The sequence below is a fragment of the Otolemur garnettii genome, unplaced genomic scaffold (assembly GCF_000181295.1).
Source record: "Otolemur garnettii isolate 467f Iridium unplaced genomic scaffold, OtoGar3 scaffold00011, whole genome shotgun sequence".
NCBI lineage: Eukaryota > Metazoa > Chordata > Mammalia > Primates > Galagidae > Otolemur > Otolemur garnettii.
The window spans coordinates 1,494,245-1,511,969 of NW_003852406.1; the positions used below are offsets into that span (position 1 = coordinate 1,494,245).

At 40.0% G+C, this 17,725-nt stretch overlaps 1 protein-coding gene across 1 annotated transcript in view; it reads right to left on the reverse strand.

Annotated features, from left to right (window-relative positions):
• FBN1 (fibrillin 1) overlaps window positions 1–17,725 on the reverse strand; it is a 233,936-nt gene that overhangs the window by 33,709 nt on the left and 182,502 nt on the right. The window contains exons 42-48 of the mRNA XM_023510045.1: window positions 16,581–16,652; window positions 13,016–13,141; window positions 10,086–10,208; window positions 6,247–6,372; window positions 4,118–4,234; window positions 2,799–2,927; window positions 2,073–2,192 (exon numbers count right to left, since the gene is read on the reverse strand). Coding sequence (XP_023365813.1) covers window positions 2,073–2,192; window positions 2,799–2,927; window positions 4,118–4,234; window positions 6,247–6,372; window positions 10,086–10,208; window positions 13,016–13,141; window positions 16,581–16,652 — 813 coding nt within the window. The remainder of the gene's footprint in view (window positions 1–2,072; window positions 2,193–2,798; window positions 2,928–4,117; window positions 4,235–6,246; window positions 6,373–10,085; window positions 10,209–13,015; window positions 13,142–16,580; window positions 16,653–17,725) is intronic.

Sequence of the window (17,725 nt, forward strand, 5' to 3'; positions counted from 1 at the left end):
TTATTATTATTTTTTGCAGTTTTTGGCTGGGGCTGGGCCTAAACCCGCCACCTCCAGCATATGGGGCTGGTGCCCTACTCCTTTGAGCCATAGGAGCCGCCCTAAAATAATACATCTTAATAAAGGAGTGGTGAAGGGTGGTCTGTTGGAATGGACTGGGTAACCAACCACATGTCCTAGTTAGCCTGGGACAGTCCCAGCTCATGCCAGTTAGCCTGAATCCATTATTATTATTTTTTAAATCTAATCTGAAGTCTCTGCCATTTATTTATTTATTTTTTATTAAGTCATATACACATAGATCATGAATACATTTATGCACATGTGGGGTACAATGTGTTGATTTTTTAATACAATCTGACGTGGTTACATCAAACACATCAATATAGCTTTTGCCTCATTTACTTGATTATTGAGATAAGACCTTTATGTTCTACACTTGACAGATTTGACTTGTACCCTGGCAATATGACTCCATTATTAACAGTGCTATTAACAGTGCCACTTTCAAAATCGTCTTGGTTTGCTCAATAAACTATGTTATTGTCTTACTTATGGAACAAGTACGGCCACTCTATTCCAACAAACTCGCCCATCTTTTCCCCTGCCTCTCATTGCGAAGTGATTATCTTCCTGTACAATGAAAAATCAATTTCTTCATCACTTCTTGTTCATTAAGTTGTAGTTATAATTATATCAAGCCCCCTGTGGTTTATTCATGAATCTGAAAGGCTGTTGATTATCACATTACTTTATTCCCACAGTCCCTCCAATCCCACATTCAACTTTTTCTTTAAGAAAAGTTAACTTTTGTAAAAATGCTCAAATATTCTTTTTGGTTATTTTTATCATTGTTATGAGTATTTCTCTTATGGTAGAAATTAGCTTGTAGGTTATCAACTTTTTAAGAATGAAGACAAATATTGTAAAGTGAACACATTTATTGAGCATTTGGGAAGACATTCTTATGTCTATATATCTCCATTCTGTTCCTTTTAGGGTAATTATGCATTAATCATGGAGTTAAAAAGCCAATCTTTAATAAAAGTGAAACAATACCTTTAATAATGTACATTTAGAGTGAACTTTGAAAAAATGCTCACTTTTAAAATATCATCACCACTTGACTGCTAGTTAAATTAGAAATATAGGACCGTGCCTGTGGCTCAGTAAGATGCCGGCCCCATATACTGAGGGTGGTGGGTTTGAACCCGGCCCTGGGCCAAACTGCAACAAAAAAATAGCTGGGCGGTGTGGTGAGGGCCTGTAGTCCCAGCTACTAGGGAGGTTGAGGCAAGAGAATCACCTAAGCCAAAGAGCTGGAGGTTGCTGTGAGCTGTGATGTCACAGAACTCTACAGAGGGCGACAAAGTGAGACTTTGTTTCTAAAATAAATAAATTGGAAATATAACAAACTTCTCTTTGGTAATATCAAAAGTAAAGAAAATTCTCACTCATTGTGAATTAGATGCAGATCTGTTTAAAGTGAGGGGCATGAACTAGTTGAATTCTTGAAAATCCTTTCATCTCTACTTATTTATTATATAAAATTCTGTCCAAAATGTCTTTCATTTAATGCAATGACATAAGTATTGAAATTAAAAGAATGCAATACTATAAAAACTCCATGGACGTATTTTATAACCACATTACATAGACAAAATTATATGACCACATTCATAGAACCTGGAATGGGGTAACTTTAAAGATTTTAACTGGAATTAGGAGTTATTTTTAGCTATATACTATTGCCACTTAAAAACATGCAGTTGGGGAATACTGGGAGCAAAACATAGTATTCTCATAAGCTTTCAGAAAGCACAATGGAAAAGAGTCAGGGTCATACTAGCAGCCATATGCATACAGCAAAATTACTTCACCGAAGATTAGCACGAGAATTAGCTGATCTCTTCTTGCCAGAAGATGAGACCATGTCATACACCCTGCTCTTGGATATGTTCCTGTTAAAGTATTCCAAAATGAAGACACCACAACAAAATCTCTGCTTTGAGTATTTAATGCAGTGAAAATACCACTCATTTCCAAACACTGATGGAAGGCAGCCTTCCTACCTTCACACTTGTCATTCTGCAGACTGTATCCAGGTGGGCAAATGCATCTGTAGGACCCATCCAAGTTTTGACAGGTACCTGGTGCACATTTTCCAGGTTCCAGGAGACATTCATTGATATCTGCAAAGAAAAAGGATAAAAAAGGAAAAGGTTCCCATCGACATGATTTCCATCAGACAACTAAAATTCAAAGAAGCTGAAATCAAATCAAAGGAACACGGAAAGCCAACTAAAAGTCCATAACATTCCACCTGGAGAAAAATAAACAACAAAGATAACCCTTGCCTGCTTGTGTGCAATGTAACAACCATACTCTATTTTACCTACCATAAATTAAATATTTCCAGAAAAACATAGCATGTGAAGAGTGAGTGATTATAAAGATTTTATGGACATCAAAAAGATTATATAAGAGCTTAAGCTTATACGAGAGCTAAATATTCTGAAGAAAAAAAATCAAAATTGTTTACAGAACAATTTAACTGTTTAACTATCAGATTTAACAGCTTAATTGTTCTCTCGATACAATAACTTAATTTTTAATAATTAGGGGAAAAGTGATTGTATATATATATATATATTTTTTTTTTTTTTCTAATTAAAAAAAGTTTGTACAAAGAAGATTAGTGTAATACACTGATTCTTCTTCTAGGCTTCCAGAAGGATGAGTCCTTGAGTGGTCTCTGGGAGCCTTGTCTCCAGGGTGTTTCTGACCCCCATACTCACCCACACAGGTCCTCCCGTCCGGAGCCACCTCGTAGCCTTCATTGCACTGACATTGGAAGGACCCCACTGTGTTGATACACTGGCCATTTCTGCAAAGATTTCCATTTCCAGTTGCACATTCATCAACATCTACAAAACAAAACAGAACAAAATCCTTCTGATATATTCCAAAGAAAATGTCATAATCCTAGCAATGACCAAAACCTTTGAAGGGAAAAATACTTATTCTGAATTTTAAGAGGCCTTTGCTGGCTCAGCCAAACATAAGAAATTCCAATGAAGATCTATTACAGTTTGTAATAGTAGAGCTGGCTTTGAGAACCTACACAAACTTGACAATAAAGTTACATTATTATATTAGAGATTGATAATTTACATTCACATTTTGTACCGGTTTTATCTTGATCTTACTTTAGATTTTATTTTTAAAAGCTAAAACTGATTTACCAATACCTAATTCAGCTAAAGACATTATTTACTATTCTTACAATTAGAAGTATTTAAATTAGCCTATAACACAATAAAATAAAACAAAAAGTTGGTTCACTACTCTTAGCTAGCATTTTTTTACAAGGGGGATTTTATAGATTTGATAATCTATTTTTTTTTAATGGAGGCTATAGTGAAACTTCTAGATAAGAAGGTTCATGTTATTCATGAATTATGTAATTTCCACACAAAAACTGCTGTTGTATATTTTAAAACTTAATAAATTCTATTTATTTTGAAATCTGATTAATTCACAGCAAAGTAGACATAAAAATTATAGCTGCTAATGAGCATTTTAATAAGAGTAAAGGACATAGTTATAGTAGTCACCCCTTTATAGTTTCACTTTCCAGGATTTCAGTTGCCTGCCTGACTGTTGTCTAAAAATAGGAGAGTTTAGTATAATATAATATTTTGAGAGAAGCCACATTCACATAACATTTATTACGGTATATTGTTATAAATGTTCTATTTTCTCATTAGTTATTGTTATTAATCTCTTCCCATGCCTAATTTATAAATTAAACTTTATTGTAGGTATATAGGTACACAAATAGGGAAAAACATAGTATAAATAGGGTTTGGTACTATCTGTGGATTCCAGACATCCACTTAGGGTCCTGGAATGTACGTCCTGCAGTTAAGGGGGAGACTACTGTATTCTATTTGATGTTATATTCGACACATTATATTTGACAAGTCCTGTAACCAATTGTTATGCATAAGATAGCATATATTAAAAAAAGACAGCTGGAGCGGGAGATGGTGCTGACTACACAGCACACAGGTGAACAGACTTCCTCTGGTGAAGCACCCCTTCGCATACGCACCTATACAGTCATTGTTGTGAGACAGGATAAAACCATGATTGCAGCGGCAGTTGAAGGAACCAATGGTGTTCCGGCAAGTTCCATTCCCACAGGCATCTCTTTCACACTCATTGATATCTAGTAGGAAGAAAGGCCACGGAGAAACAAAATTACTAATGGAAGAAGAAGTTACATGGTTACTAGGGTTAAAGATCACTGTGGAGTTTACAAAGTCTCAGGGAGGCTGAGGACTTCCTGGTATTAGCCTCACCAGGGGTAGCTCACCCTGGGAATCCAACAGGAGGTAGGAGACTAACCAAACCTTGGGAATAAACCCTGTCCTCCGCTGGCATGAGAAAGGCAAGCAAGCTAAGGACATGAGGCCTGGATGAGGATTATTTTACCCTATTTGCTTCCAGAATTATCCCCCATTGCCACTCTTCAAGTATTTCCACTTGAAAATGGAAAAGATTCTGTGCGCATCTGGGTTGTCACCTTTGGCAAATTTCAATCTTTAAGATTTTCACGCCAATGACCAAAAAGCACTGACTCACCCAGCTTTACACCAGTCAGTCAACAAAATAACACAGCTTTTCTAGCTCATCTGCCATCGTAGGCATCTTTTCCTCCTTTCCAATCACCACTAAAAGCACAGGGCAACTCCGGTCAGTGACGACTCACCTCACCCTCTAAACTATCTCACTGTGATGGCCTTACTTTGGTCTTCTCACAAACTCCTGCATCATCACCGGGCTTTTTATTGGTCTATGACTTTTCTCTTAGACTCGTTTGTACACTCTTTCTGGCATCTTACATGTCTTTGCATCTTGTCACAGCAGCTAGCATCTTTCTAGCTGGCTAGAAACGTGTACCTACACACCATATTAAGGAGGATGTAAAAACTTTAAATGAAACAAAGTTGATACTCTTGATCTGAAAGAGTGAGGTAGGCAAGGGGCAAAAGGAGAGAGAGGGTGGAAGGTAACACCCGAGGATAGCAAAATTAGAACTGGGATTTCCTTTCCTTTACATTTGGGACATAAAGATAAATTATCTGTGGTCCGGAATCAGGAAGCAATTGCTGATCCGAAGAGACTCTACAGCAGCAGTTCTCAACCTGTGGGGTTGTGACCCCTTTGTAACAATGAAAATAGATCATGGCACTAGGAAGTTTGAGAACCACTGCTCTAGTGTGCGCGTGTGTGTGTGTGAGTCACTGCCAAAAATTAAGAGTTTTTGTCTTGACTGATTTTTAGCCAGGCTGGTGAAGATCTTTGGTAGGGCAGGTTCTTTTTTAGGGGGCTTCTGCAAGATTGAGACGAAGAGAAACTTGGGCAGAGTCTCGTGGCTGTGTAAGGGTTAGCTGCCCAGTGATGTGCAGGACTCATTACACTCCTTTAATGAAAACTCGTTATTTCTCTGGAGAAAACGAAAACTCAATGAAAATGTTCGTACTCAGGATGAACATTATAGTCAAAGGCAAGCACTTTCAAGGGGGCTCTAGTAATTCTTTTTCCAGCTCTAAAATTGACTCATGTTCCTGAAATCCCCCAAAGGCTTAATGGATATGGCTTTAAAATAGAAAAAGAATCCTAGGGAGAAAATGGTTAATTACATGTTTGAAGTCTGATGTTTATTCTAAACCAGCATCCTGACAGTATTGAGATTAAGGAAGAGATTTAAAATCGTGAGTTCTTTTTCCCCTAGAAAAAAAATAATTCTTAACTTTTTTTTGCCTCTGTACAATCTATGAATTTGCCTTTGACAATCTGGCACAAAATACAGACTGTTCTCAAAATATGCTCATTCTCACACTGACAAGCAAACCCACATGAATATTAAGGAAGACTAGTAGGCCATCAACATTAGCAAAAATTCTTTGCCTTACTATATTTCTCAAGTTACCCCTTAGTCAAAAGTTTTTCTAAACTGACAGGCAAATGAATACTAAGAAAGAGGTTTGTTCTGTTCAGACTGCCAGAGATTAAATAGGATGTCACTGTTGTAGACTTGCCTGTGTTTTCATTTGGTAAATAGCAAAATAACTATTACAGACTTAGTATTAAATTTTACCTGTATCCAGATGGCAATGAATTTTTCAATAGTATATTGGCCAAAAAAAAAAAAAAAAATGATGATTACATACTTACCCAGGCACATGGTTTGGTCAGCATTTGTTTTAAAACCAGTGTGGCAAAGACAATAAAAGCTCCCAACTGTGTCGATACACTGTCCATGGCTACATATATTGGGGATTTCTTGACATTCATTGCGATCTGTAAATAAAAACACCTTAGGCATCTTAAAAGGAGACTTAGAAGACAAAATATAATTAAGCAACTTAATTCCAAGTATAATACTCAGGAGTAATCTTAGCTCTAAACCAAATTAGTGAAATGGATATTAGCATTGTATTTATTTTTGCCCCCAAACTGGTTAATTCTTACTCTCATTTACTAGGCGTATTCAGAGTACGTTAACAATACATGAAATGATGAAAAACAGGGAAGGAATCAAACAATGAAAGATAAACAAAGACTTAGAGGTAGAATGGGGGAGAAAACCTCAAGCCAGGAGGCTTTTCTGCTTGATTTTCTGCCTATACAGCATCACAGACTATGGAATGAATTGAAGTGTTTTGCCTAAAGTTTAGTGCCTCAAAGCATAGATATTTCATGGCCTCCTTTGGAAGTTTATGCCAAAATCAAAGAAATCCTGTTGCTAAGATTAAGTCTCTCTTTTATTTAATGGACAACCCACATTGCTTCTTGTTCCTCAATCTGCACCTCACTGTTTTGTCTTACTCCTAAAACCTTTCCTTCTATCTTAACCCAGTCTTCATGCCCACACAAGGCTCCTGTCAGCACCGGACAATCCTAACGACATCACTTTCTTTTTGTTCATATTCCCTTGAAGAAAAGCCCCCTCCTCTTGCTTCTGCCAGTCTTCAAGCTCTAAATTATATTTATCATCACCTGTCTCTTTGTTGCTTTCCTGAATTTTGATTGTCTGAGGGCAGAATTTAATGCGGGAACTCACAAAATCACATAATTACCTGCCTGAGTATGTCTCCAATTTTTTAAAGCTTTCAAGACTACGTGTAGAGCAACTGTGATTTGAAGAGCACTGCGCTGGCCTGATTTTCCTCCTGTCACAGAGGAAAACGGAGTGGCCACGTTGCTGTCAATGCTCTAGTGCACACAGCGTCCTGCTCTTAAGTGAATAATCCAGACTCACTGGTCTCCTGCCCTGTCTTCTAAGCACACAGCCATCGGGAATGAGCACTTCCTGGTGCACAGAGCAACCCAGACTGTCCGGGAACAGTTATCTGCTTTGCTTCATGTATTCATGTTGCCACTCTATTGCTGCCTCCTACTTAACTAGAGCTGATGGGTCACTTTACCGTTTAACAGTCCCAAGTGAGGTTAACTGTGTCAGTAAGAGAAGCTAGGATAGAGCAACTTAGGAGCTACCACTAGCCCGCACAGAAATTCTAGAAATTCTTGAGAAAATGGATTTAAAATGAGCAAACTGCTTCCAAGAGTAGGCAAAGGAAACTGATTTCCATCCAAAGTTTATGAAGGGAGCTGATTTTGAGGAAGGACCTATGACAGCTGCCCAGACCTTTGGCACCTGCAGGTAGCTGTCCAGACACCTGGATCTGGGAATACGCAGGAGCACAGGTCTGCTTCACCTCTGAGTCACACAGGAAGCAGAGGGCATGAAGGATCTGCCCGCAAAGAACTGTCTTTCCTCTGTGGTCCTATTTCATGATGGTTTTAAAAAAATGAAATATGGAGTACTTTGAGGTTCTACTGATGAAACAGAAAGTGAAGAGTTCTAGAGAACTTAGTTGTAAAGTTTTCTCTTTGTCTGAGGTCAGAAAGCTAGGTTTCTGTAAGTGCCAGGATCTAACCTCCCTGGAGATTGTATGTGAGGTCAGATTAGGAGGTAGGAACAGGCTACAGGGGGAAACACCTAGTCAGCAGAGAGGGAGAGGAGACCATGACTACGGAAGAGGTGGCTGTGAACAATAGTGTCTCTTTGACTTTAGTTGGGGAAGACATTTCAGAAGGGGGCTGTATTTGCTCTGACTGATCCAGCTATGGAGGTCACCCCAGTGTCCAGAGCTTGGATGTCTAACTGCTCTCTGGGAACTCTCAGCAACAGTGTGGGTGCCACGGCCAGATGTGATTCAAGGTTTGAAATGATAAAAATCTCATCATTGAGAGAAAGTTTTAGTTCTTTCCATTATAAATGCAGGCTGAGAGGAGTACTTTGCAGCATGCCTGAAAAATGCGAAGTACAGGATACTATTTAAAGATATTTTAAAAGATTTAAAAAGTGAGACATAAATGAAGACATTTCCAGAATGAAGTCTTTAGCCCTGGAGGCCGAATAGTTGCAAAACTCAAGTACATTCCTTTTCTTCTGAAGATTTCAATGAATGGGAGAAATTGAGCTTTTGGCTAGAAATAACTTTTGTCCATAACACTTACTGCTGGTAAGGCCAGATGCATTTTATGTATGTTCATGTTCTACCAAAAAAATGTTGAAGAGTTTAAGCTCCAGCAGGCTAAGGCTGGGTGTCCTGTCTTGATCTATAAATAGCTCTGTCCTACTTCTTACGTGAGTGTGAAATGGTGTGAAACGACACATTCTATATTATCAGCAATTCTTTATTTTGACTGGAATTATTTCACCCAGTTCTAAGGAAATATAAATTACAAGCAAAATGCAGGGAAGTGAGATCCACGCCAAGTTTCACTAGGGCATTGTGGTTCATATCAGAGACGTCCCTACTTTTCCTGTCCTGTATTTTTAATACACGGATAACAACAGCCCTGTTGACAAAATACTAAATACTTGCACATGTTCTTTTAAACTCAACAAAACAAGTCTTGGTTCTCAAAGTGATTTTTTTTTTGTTCTGCCATTACACCCTCTTCCCACCAAGGCCTCATAAAACAATGCAAAATACCCGACAGAGAGCAGTGAACTTCCTACCACTTAATCACGGGTAGGTAAGGAAATCCAAGGAAAATCTGACCATGTTCCCCTGTGTTGTTTCATTCACTAATGCATAAAATATCCAGGAAACTCACTGTGAAATGAGCCATAAGGAAAATAACATACTCTTCCTGACCTCTTTGCTAAATATCTAAGAATTCATAATTACTTAAAAACTTGCGAGAAAATCATTCCCAGGTACTATATTGCTCTTGGGCTGAAACACCAGTGTTCAGTTTTCATACCAATGTCTACAAGATACCATCAGAGACTGAACAATTTCATCATCAATTTAAGTAGGTAACACACCCAACTTGCTTATTTCTACCACATCCCTGACAAAAGCCGACAACAATAAAAATCTAACCTCTTGGGAAAATGGTTTCTCATTTACTGTAAGTGACTTATAGCTATTAATAGGCTTTTAATGTGCGCTGTGGGCTTTCAAGATGTTTGGCAAGAAAAGTGATGTTGCTTGTTTTATTTGTTCAGTTTATGCAGGTTAATCTGCCTCATCTCAGGAGAGTTTCAGTATATGGGGTATATGGTCAAGATGGTGAAAAGCTCATCTGTCTAAGACGGGTTCTGTGGAAGGAAAAAAAACACTTACTTGATTCCAAATACTGGTTACAAGAGAGAGAAGAGAGAGGGGGAGAGAGAGAAAGAGAGAGAGGGAGAGAGAATATGTATACTTGTGTATGTGTGCAGGGGTGGGTGTTGTAGGCAAGGTAACAGGCAAATGTGAAATCTACTTATGTAAGTGGTTTAGTTCTTGTTTTGCAAACATCTCATCTATAAAGAGAGAAAAAAGCTAAATGGTTAAGCATTTTAACAATTTTCCTTTTTGGCAATTTAGTTACTATAGTTTATCAATCTAAATCATATTCTTCAGCCTAACTATCTCAAAAGAAATCAAAGTCCCTGAACTTGGTGAAGATGACCTGTGGGGTGGACACACCCGGCCAGGGGCTCTACCTACCGTTGCACTGTCCCGTGGAGGTGAAGCGGTAGCCCGGCTTACAGTCGCAGCGGTAGCTGCCCGCGGTGTTGATGCACTCGGCGTTGCGCTGGCACACCGGGCCATTCTGACACTCGTCAATGTCTGCAAGCACAAGAGGGAGTTTAATTCGAAGGAGAACAGAATCTGGTGTCCAGTCACTGCAGCCTCACACGTGGAAACAGGTTTCTATTTTCTTATTTCGATGAGACAACATGAATGTTTATAGCAGCTTTATTCATTATTGCTAGAATTTGGAAGCAACCAAGATGTCTGTGGGTAGGTGAATGGATAAGTAAGTTATGGTACGTCTAGACAACAGAATATTACTTAATATTAAAAGAAGTGAGCTATCAAGCCATGAAAAGACACGAAAGAAACTTAAATGCATATTACTAAGTGAAAAAAGCCAATCTGAAAACGCTGTGTATTATATGATTCCAACCACATGGCATTCTGGAAAAGGCAAAACCGTGGAGAGAGTGAAAAGATCAGTGGTTGCCAGGAGTTGGGGAGAGGAAGCACAGAGGCTTAATACTGTATGATACCATAATGGTAGATACAGGTCATTGTAAATTTGTCCAAAGTCATAAAATGTGCAACATTGGAACTATGTAAACTATGGACTTTGGGCGATAATGATGTATCAATGTAGGTTCATCAATTATAACAAATTCCCCACTCTGGGACAGGGGTTGCTGCTAACAGGGGAGGTTATGTGTGGGGTGCTAGTGAGTATCTGAGATTTCTGTACCCTCCTCTTAATTTTGCTGTGAACTTAAAATTGAAAATAAAGTCTATTTTTTTTTTTTAGTAAAAAGAGAACAGAAGACTAAAAACTCATTATCTAAATTTTCCATGTTAGTAATATTATTTATGAATTCAAGAACTTGATCTATGACTACGTATGGACTCTAATGATGCTCAGGTCTAAACAGAGTTATGAAATCTTGGCTAGGGCCATGACTTGATATAGGTACAGACTCCTAGCCTAGAAAGCCCTGTATTTGCTCAAAGCCCAAGACTGCTTTTGTCTGGAAAGTCGTAAGACCTATAGAGCAGAATGTCTCAAGCCCAATCTGTATGAATCACTTGGGATCTTGTTGAAATGCAGATTCTGACTCGGCACACCTAGGGTTACAATATACCTGGTACCATGTCACTCACTAGCTCTGCCTGCTCTGAATTAAAGGTGCATAGAAATATAGGAGATAGATTGTGCCTTGGAGAAGCCAAATGATGTCAAGGACAAGCGTTCCTGTGATATAACAGCTGAAAATTACACAGACATGGAGGGGAGCAGATGTATGGAGGCTCCCTAAATCACTTCTGGAATCCACTCCAATTTCAGTAAATTGAATCCACTTTCAGTTTCAGCTGAGGCATGTATTAAATCCACCTTCGTTTTCTGATACTGAGAGCTACAAGTATGCTGGAGAGCAACTGATCTTAGATTAAACACTTGCCTTGAAGATGGATATTCTGCATAAGAGAAACCAAACATTAGAGCACTCAGTCATCTCAATATCCCCTGACTGCTGCCCTGACAGCCTCACACTGGCACAGCTGCATGTTCTCAGTCTCACAGATACAGCAAGGTCTAGTTGATGTGGTCATGGGTGCCCTTGCCTATGGGTTCTGCCCAAGGGTGGTTGCTTCAGCAAATAGAAAGAGCAAAGAGGTACCTGGGTAAAGTAATCATCTACGGGATCTCTGAAGGGAAAAGATGGGGAACTGGCCTGAGAAGGTGGCAGGCACCCTGAGGCTTGTGTGAGAGGAGAAGGGTGTGGCTATGAGGAAGGCGGACATTTCTAGCACCATAAGAGCACCTGCTGTGGGCTCCTTTCTCCTCTTCCATATCCACACTTTCTCTCCAGGTACCTGCTCCTAGATGCCTTCCCGATGCCCGGGGACTGAGGCCAAGGTCTGACTTGCTCTCTCCTTGGGAAGGCGCTGACTGGCAACCACCCTATTCTCACTAACCCACACAGCAGGCAGGGTGAGGGACATGTGCCCACTTGGCCACAGTAACCAGAACCCTGGCGAGAAGAACTTAACAAGTACACGGTTAGGACAATAATTTTACTCGTGGTATAAACTGGTTGTCTCCAGTTTATTTAAAAAAGGATTTTCTGAATATTAAAATGTTGACGTATGTGCTATAAGACAAACTCTATGAGGTAACAGCCCTTTCAAACATGATGAAAAAGTCTGGTATGGGCCCTAAGTTTAAGTAGAAAATTATTCCAGCAATCCTAGGGCACATGGTATATTTAATAACCAGTAATATCCCTTTTACTAAAATGTAAAAGAACACTATCTTTCCCAGATGTAGGAAAAAATATGAAGTGCTATAAGGAATGCTCAGGATCACAGTACATACACATGGTAACAGGCGGTAACTTGAAAAGGAAAAAGTGCCCTTTGCATGCATGCCAACATTCTTCATATAAAATCAAATCTGCTGTTCTTGCCATTTGGAATTCTCTCACACATTTGGAATATTTGCATTAACCTTGTTTTCACTTGGGAGTAGCAAAGTCTCCATTTGGAAGAGAACACTGATGGTGAGAGTCAACTCATGATGACTGTCCACTCATGTTCACTTTCAAGCAACGTGAGAAAAAAAAAAGTGATCTGACACACCAAGGAACTCAAAGCTTTTTCATATCAGCTGGGAAATCTAATGCATTGTGTGTCGGGGGAAGGGGGCCGGGGCACGCACATCCTGGTTTTTCCGCTGGGAGTTAGCGTATTCTTTTGTATGAAATTCCATGTTGGCCCATGCCCTTCACTACTTGTAGAGCTTGATGCCGTTCTGGAACGTCAGTGCTGTGAAACTTGACAAGTGAGGTAAAGTGGCTCATCAGTTGGCTCATTTCTGGATATGACAAAGTCACAACATCACTTACCTTCACAAACCAACAGCTTGTCATTATAGAAGAATCCCACCGGACATTCACATCGGAAGCTGCCAACCATGTTGATGCACACTCCATTTTCACAGACCCCTGGGATCTCCCGGCATTCATCAATATCTAGAAACAGAGCAGTCACCTGTGAGTGACAGTATAGCCCATGATCCTCGGTCAGGGTAAGACAGGAAGGTGTGTGTGTGTGCACACACATGTGTGCAGTGGAGGTAGTGGTGATAGGAAGAGGGAAAGCCAATGAATAGTGACCTGAGATAACTAAACCACTTTCCAGACTCACCAGTCTACCTACTTTCGGTTTTGTTTCAAAATGTCAACTTTTTACAGGTACAGTCATCCTTGTATCTACTGGGTACTGTAGATACGTCAAATGAGAATAAAAGTGATCTCCAAGTGTAAATAGCCCCTCCACCCCAGGTGTGCAGTGGTATTTAGTGAAAATGGAAAAGTATTCTGGTGAAGAGCAGAGGAGGAGCCCACGGTCACAGAGAACTCTGATCTTTCCCATTCCTTTTTAGGGCTTTAGAAAGGAGGAAGGTCAGGTGTGGGGATGCTAAGCTGGGCCAGGGCTGGCTGTGAAGATGAGGTCAGCTTGGATGAAGGACTGCTGCAGGGGAGTGTGTGCCTCCAGCGGCAGGGGCTGGCCTGGGCTCTGTCCTTAGAACTCCACATGGCAGATAGTAATTCAAATCTGTTAAGAACCAGTGTCTGCAAGAGGGCTGGTAAGGATTAAAATAGGAACAAAGTCAGAGTGAGAGCAGAGCCAGAAGCTGGACTGCTAATGCAGGGCTGGCCAGTTGTGGAAGGAGGCTTTGAGCAGGTCTGGCCTCCTCACCAGCCTGGCCTGGTCCCACTTCTGTCTTACCTTCTCTGCATTCCTGACCATTGAAGTGCCCTCTAGTATGACAGGAGTAATACTAATGCAAATTATAATAGTATTAATAGCATCTCCCTTGCACAAGCCTGGTGCATTCTCAAACCTTCAACCTGCCTTTATTCACTGAGTTATGACAGCCACCCTATGAGATGGTCTAGGTACTATGACCATCCTCGCTACCCAGGTGATGCCACTGAGGCCAAGTGAGAGAATGTAACGTGCTGAGACCATCGGCCTGTGAGTGAGTGGCAAGGCCAGGACTTGACCCTAGGACTCTGCTAACAGGTGATCCTTCCTCCCTTCTGTGGTCCTGCATCACCCTAACACAGTCTTCACAGACCTGTTACCAACTTGCTTGCTATCCTGGAGGGTCCCTCCATCTTGGCAGAGTTTGACAAAACAGGCAGCAGGTGTAAAGTCTAGGTCTATAATCACAAGTCTTCCCAATTCAGTAGGTTTCTGTTATTACTGTTGAGATACTTTGCTTACTTATTATAGTCAGGAGCCTCTGCAGGGGACTCCCTTTGCATAAGTTGTAGGAAAATGGCCACAGACTCAAGAGGAGCCTGCAAGACAGTGGTTCTCAACCTTCCTAACCTTTAATATAGTTCCTGTGGGTTGCGACCCACAGGTTGAGAACCACTGGTACAAGAGGTGCTGCAGTTTTAGAAGAATCACACTTGTAAACCAACCTGATTTAAAGAAGAAATTTGACAGACTCTACATGTATTTTTTTTTAAAAGGGTTTGATTTTGTTCACAGGCAAACTAATCTGTTTATTGGCGAACAACAAGAAGAACAGCAACAACCAGCTCAGAATCTCAAAAAGTGGGCATGGCTATTTTGAACACGGGCAATTATGTTTTTAGATTTTTCATACCTTTGTCCTTTGTGTTGTTAAAAAGCCATGTGAAGTAACACCACAGCTATATTTCACCAGCAAACAGAAAACCAATTCAGATGTCATTTGTTCAGTATGGGTTAAAACATGAAATATTATATTCACATTTATCCATTTTAAATATAAACGCTGAATTATTATCAGGTTTAGCAAAACAGACTGAGTTGAATTTCCAGCCATTGTTAGGAATAAAATAGCAAAAGGATATATAAAAAATTATATTTTTTCTTGTCTGTGTTTTATTTGAACTTCAACTTGCAGACGTTTATATTTTAAGACAATATTAAGAAATGTGCTATAGTTTTAACCCTATGCACGTGGACTCCACATGCCAACAATCTTAAGATCATCCAAAGGGAGAGTATAAAGCTTAAATAAAACACACTTTTCAGACATCTAAATATTTATCGTGGTGGAATTTGGTAACAATAAGTATATTGCTAAATATCAGATTTCTAGTTTTCAAGAGCTAGAGGCAAAGTCAGCTATGAGTCAGGACTGGGTTCTGGGCCCAGCTCTGTTATTCATTAGCTAGGTGGCCTTGGGTGAGTCCCTTCCCCTCTCTGGGCCTCTGTCTCCTCCTATGTGAAGCAAGGCATTTGGACTAGATGATATTTGAGGCGTTTCCAGCTCTTCTAGCCAACGATGCTCATGCCGTTTCGAGTCCCTGTTCACTGCCAGCCTTGGAGGGCAGCCTTGCTGGGGTACATGCCTGGTCAGTCCATGGAGAACCATTACTATTAGAGACCACTTATCTTCTGATCACAGATTCTAGGAAGACTGAAAGATCTGTTTTGGGAAGGGGAAAAACAAAGCAGCTAGGGCCAGGTGTTTCATGCCAATGTCATTTAGCAGTTTTTCTTTCCAAACCATGAAGTTTCTTTGGACGTTGACTAGACTGTGGAGTCATATGGATTTGGCACTATACAGGAGCCAGGCTGATTGCTGGACCAGACTCTTGTTTTCTTAAACAAGGTCACTGGAAAGGTTGATGTGGATTTCAGTTTACTTATTAGGAATAAGGTGGAACAAAGCAAGCGGCAATGTTTGCTGTTAGACATAAGCGCTCAGCCTGAAGAGGGCATCTAAGGATACGTATAAATCACGCCGGGGAAGAACTCTGAGAATGCGATCATCTTCCATCGACTTCTATGTTACTTGGTTTTAAACCACAAGGGCATTGCCTACACTGGCTGGATGCTGTGCAGCACTTCTGAATCTTGCACAGGCATCTCTTCCACTGTTGCTGTCTCTGTTTCCGTTACAAGATGAGGCCTCAGATTGAAAGGAGTTTTATCTCCCATCTGAAATTCCCAAAGCGGATGACCAGGAGAGATTCCATGTGAGATAAAGAAAGGAGCTTTATGGGAACCACTTACATGAAAGGCTTGGTGTGAAAAGTCCTATTAAACTCAGTCCTCGTCAGAAGGAAGGAGTGGGAAATTGAATGTCAGCTGGCCCTGCTCCCAGAATCTCCCCCTTTGTTGATGCCTAGGGTTGGTTTCACAAGCTTGATTGTAATTTTCTGAAAAGCTTTCCAGTCTCCTTAATCATAAGAAGAAATGCTGGTGCCAATTAGGTGGAGCTACCCAGGGTGTTTGCACGGTTTGCTTCAAACAAGAATTGGTGTCTCTATAAAGCTAAAGGCATTGTTTAACAAATTTTCCTTCCAAGGGGGAAAAAAAAAGCAAATAAAGAAAATAATGGTGTGTTCTCCTTTTCCTAACACAAAAACAGAAAGTTCTGACTACACTGTCATAACTTACCGACGGGCAAACCGGTGTAAATGTCAATGACGAAGCCTGGCCTCTGGCTTCCGCAGAGTGTAGCAAATTCATCTGCAATCATTAAACAAAGGTGTTAGGGGTGGAGGGGGTCATCAAAGAGCAATAACTGGCCTGCAAGAAAATGACTTGGTAAGCATTCTTGAAAGGGGTTTGTTTGTATTTTGAATAATTTAAGATAAAAAGTAAATGTGAAAATTCCTTCTGATGCAAACGTGGCTGTATGATGAATGTTGGAAGAAAAATGCCCTCATGCTGACATGACAATGCGGGAAAAGGTCTCCACAACACGTGCCATTTCTCCGTCTGAGCTTGCCTGGAGAAGTTCGGATTTCAATGTGAACACTGTTCAGCTCTGACCCCAAAGACAGGCAAGAGTGCCTCTCTCTCCTCTGTAGTCAGAGATCAGGGTTTGGGGAACTTTGGCAAAAGCCATTTCCTCGATAGTCTGAGGGAGACCATAGAAAATCTAAGTTCTTGACATGAGATTATTCAATGACTAATTTGGGTCAACACTTATTCAATTTTTGGAACTGGATTTTACTGGGTACAATTCTCCCAGATTCTCTCCCTTTGTGTCTTTCTCGTGCCTGAATTAATCAAACTTGATAGGTAATAAAGGATGACTAAATGCTATTGGTGGTCCCTTCTTATTCCAGGATTCTGTAATTCCAGATCATGTCTGTAACTGGTATAATATTATCAATGTAAGCTTACAGTGGCTATTGCCTTAGTGGCCACACTTAGTGAAAAATAGTAAAAAATTTCTGGAAGTATTTTAATCAAAATATAGAACGTCATTCACCTAGTGCTTTATTTCCCTAATCAATGGATGCCCACTTTTAATAAGTATAATGCCAGCTGGCATTGGTCATCTATAGAAATCACATAGATTTCATGCCTAAGGAGATTCTGTGTCTGGATTTGGCGAGCACTCAACATGAAGAAGAAATCTTGCATTTTATACAAGAGCATATAGATTTTTAAAACTCAGATAGTCATTTACAAAAATAAATGTTGGCTTGTACCAAGGGTGTCCAAAGAGGTCTCTCAAATAGTGCCAAGTGAATCAATCCATTAGGGGAAAAAAGAAAATACTAGGATTTCTATCTATCTTTGGAAAATCT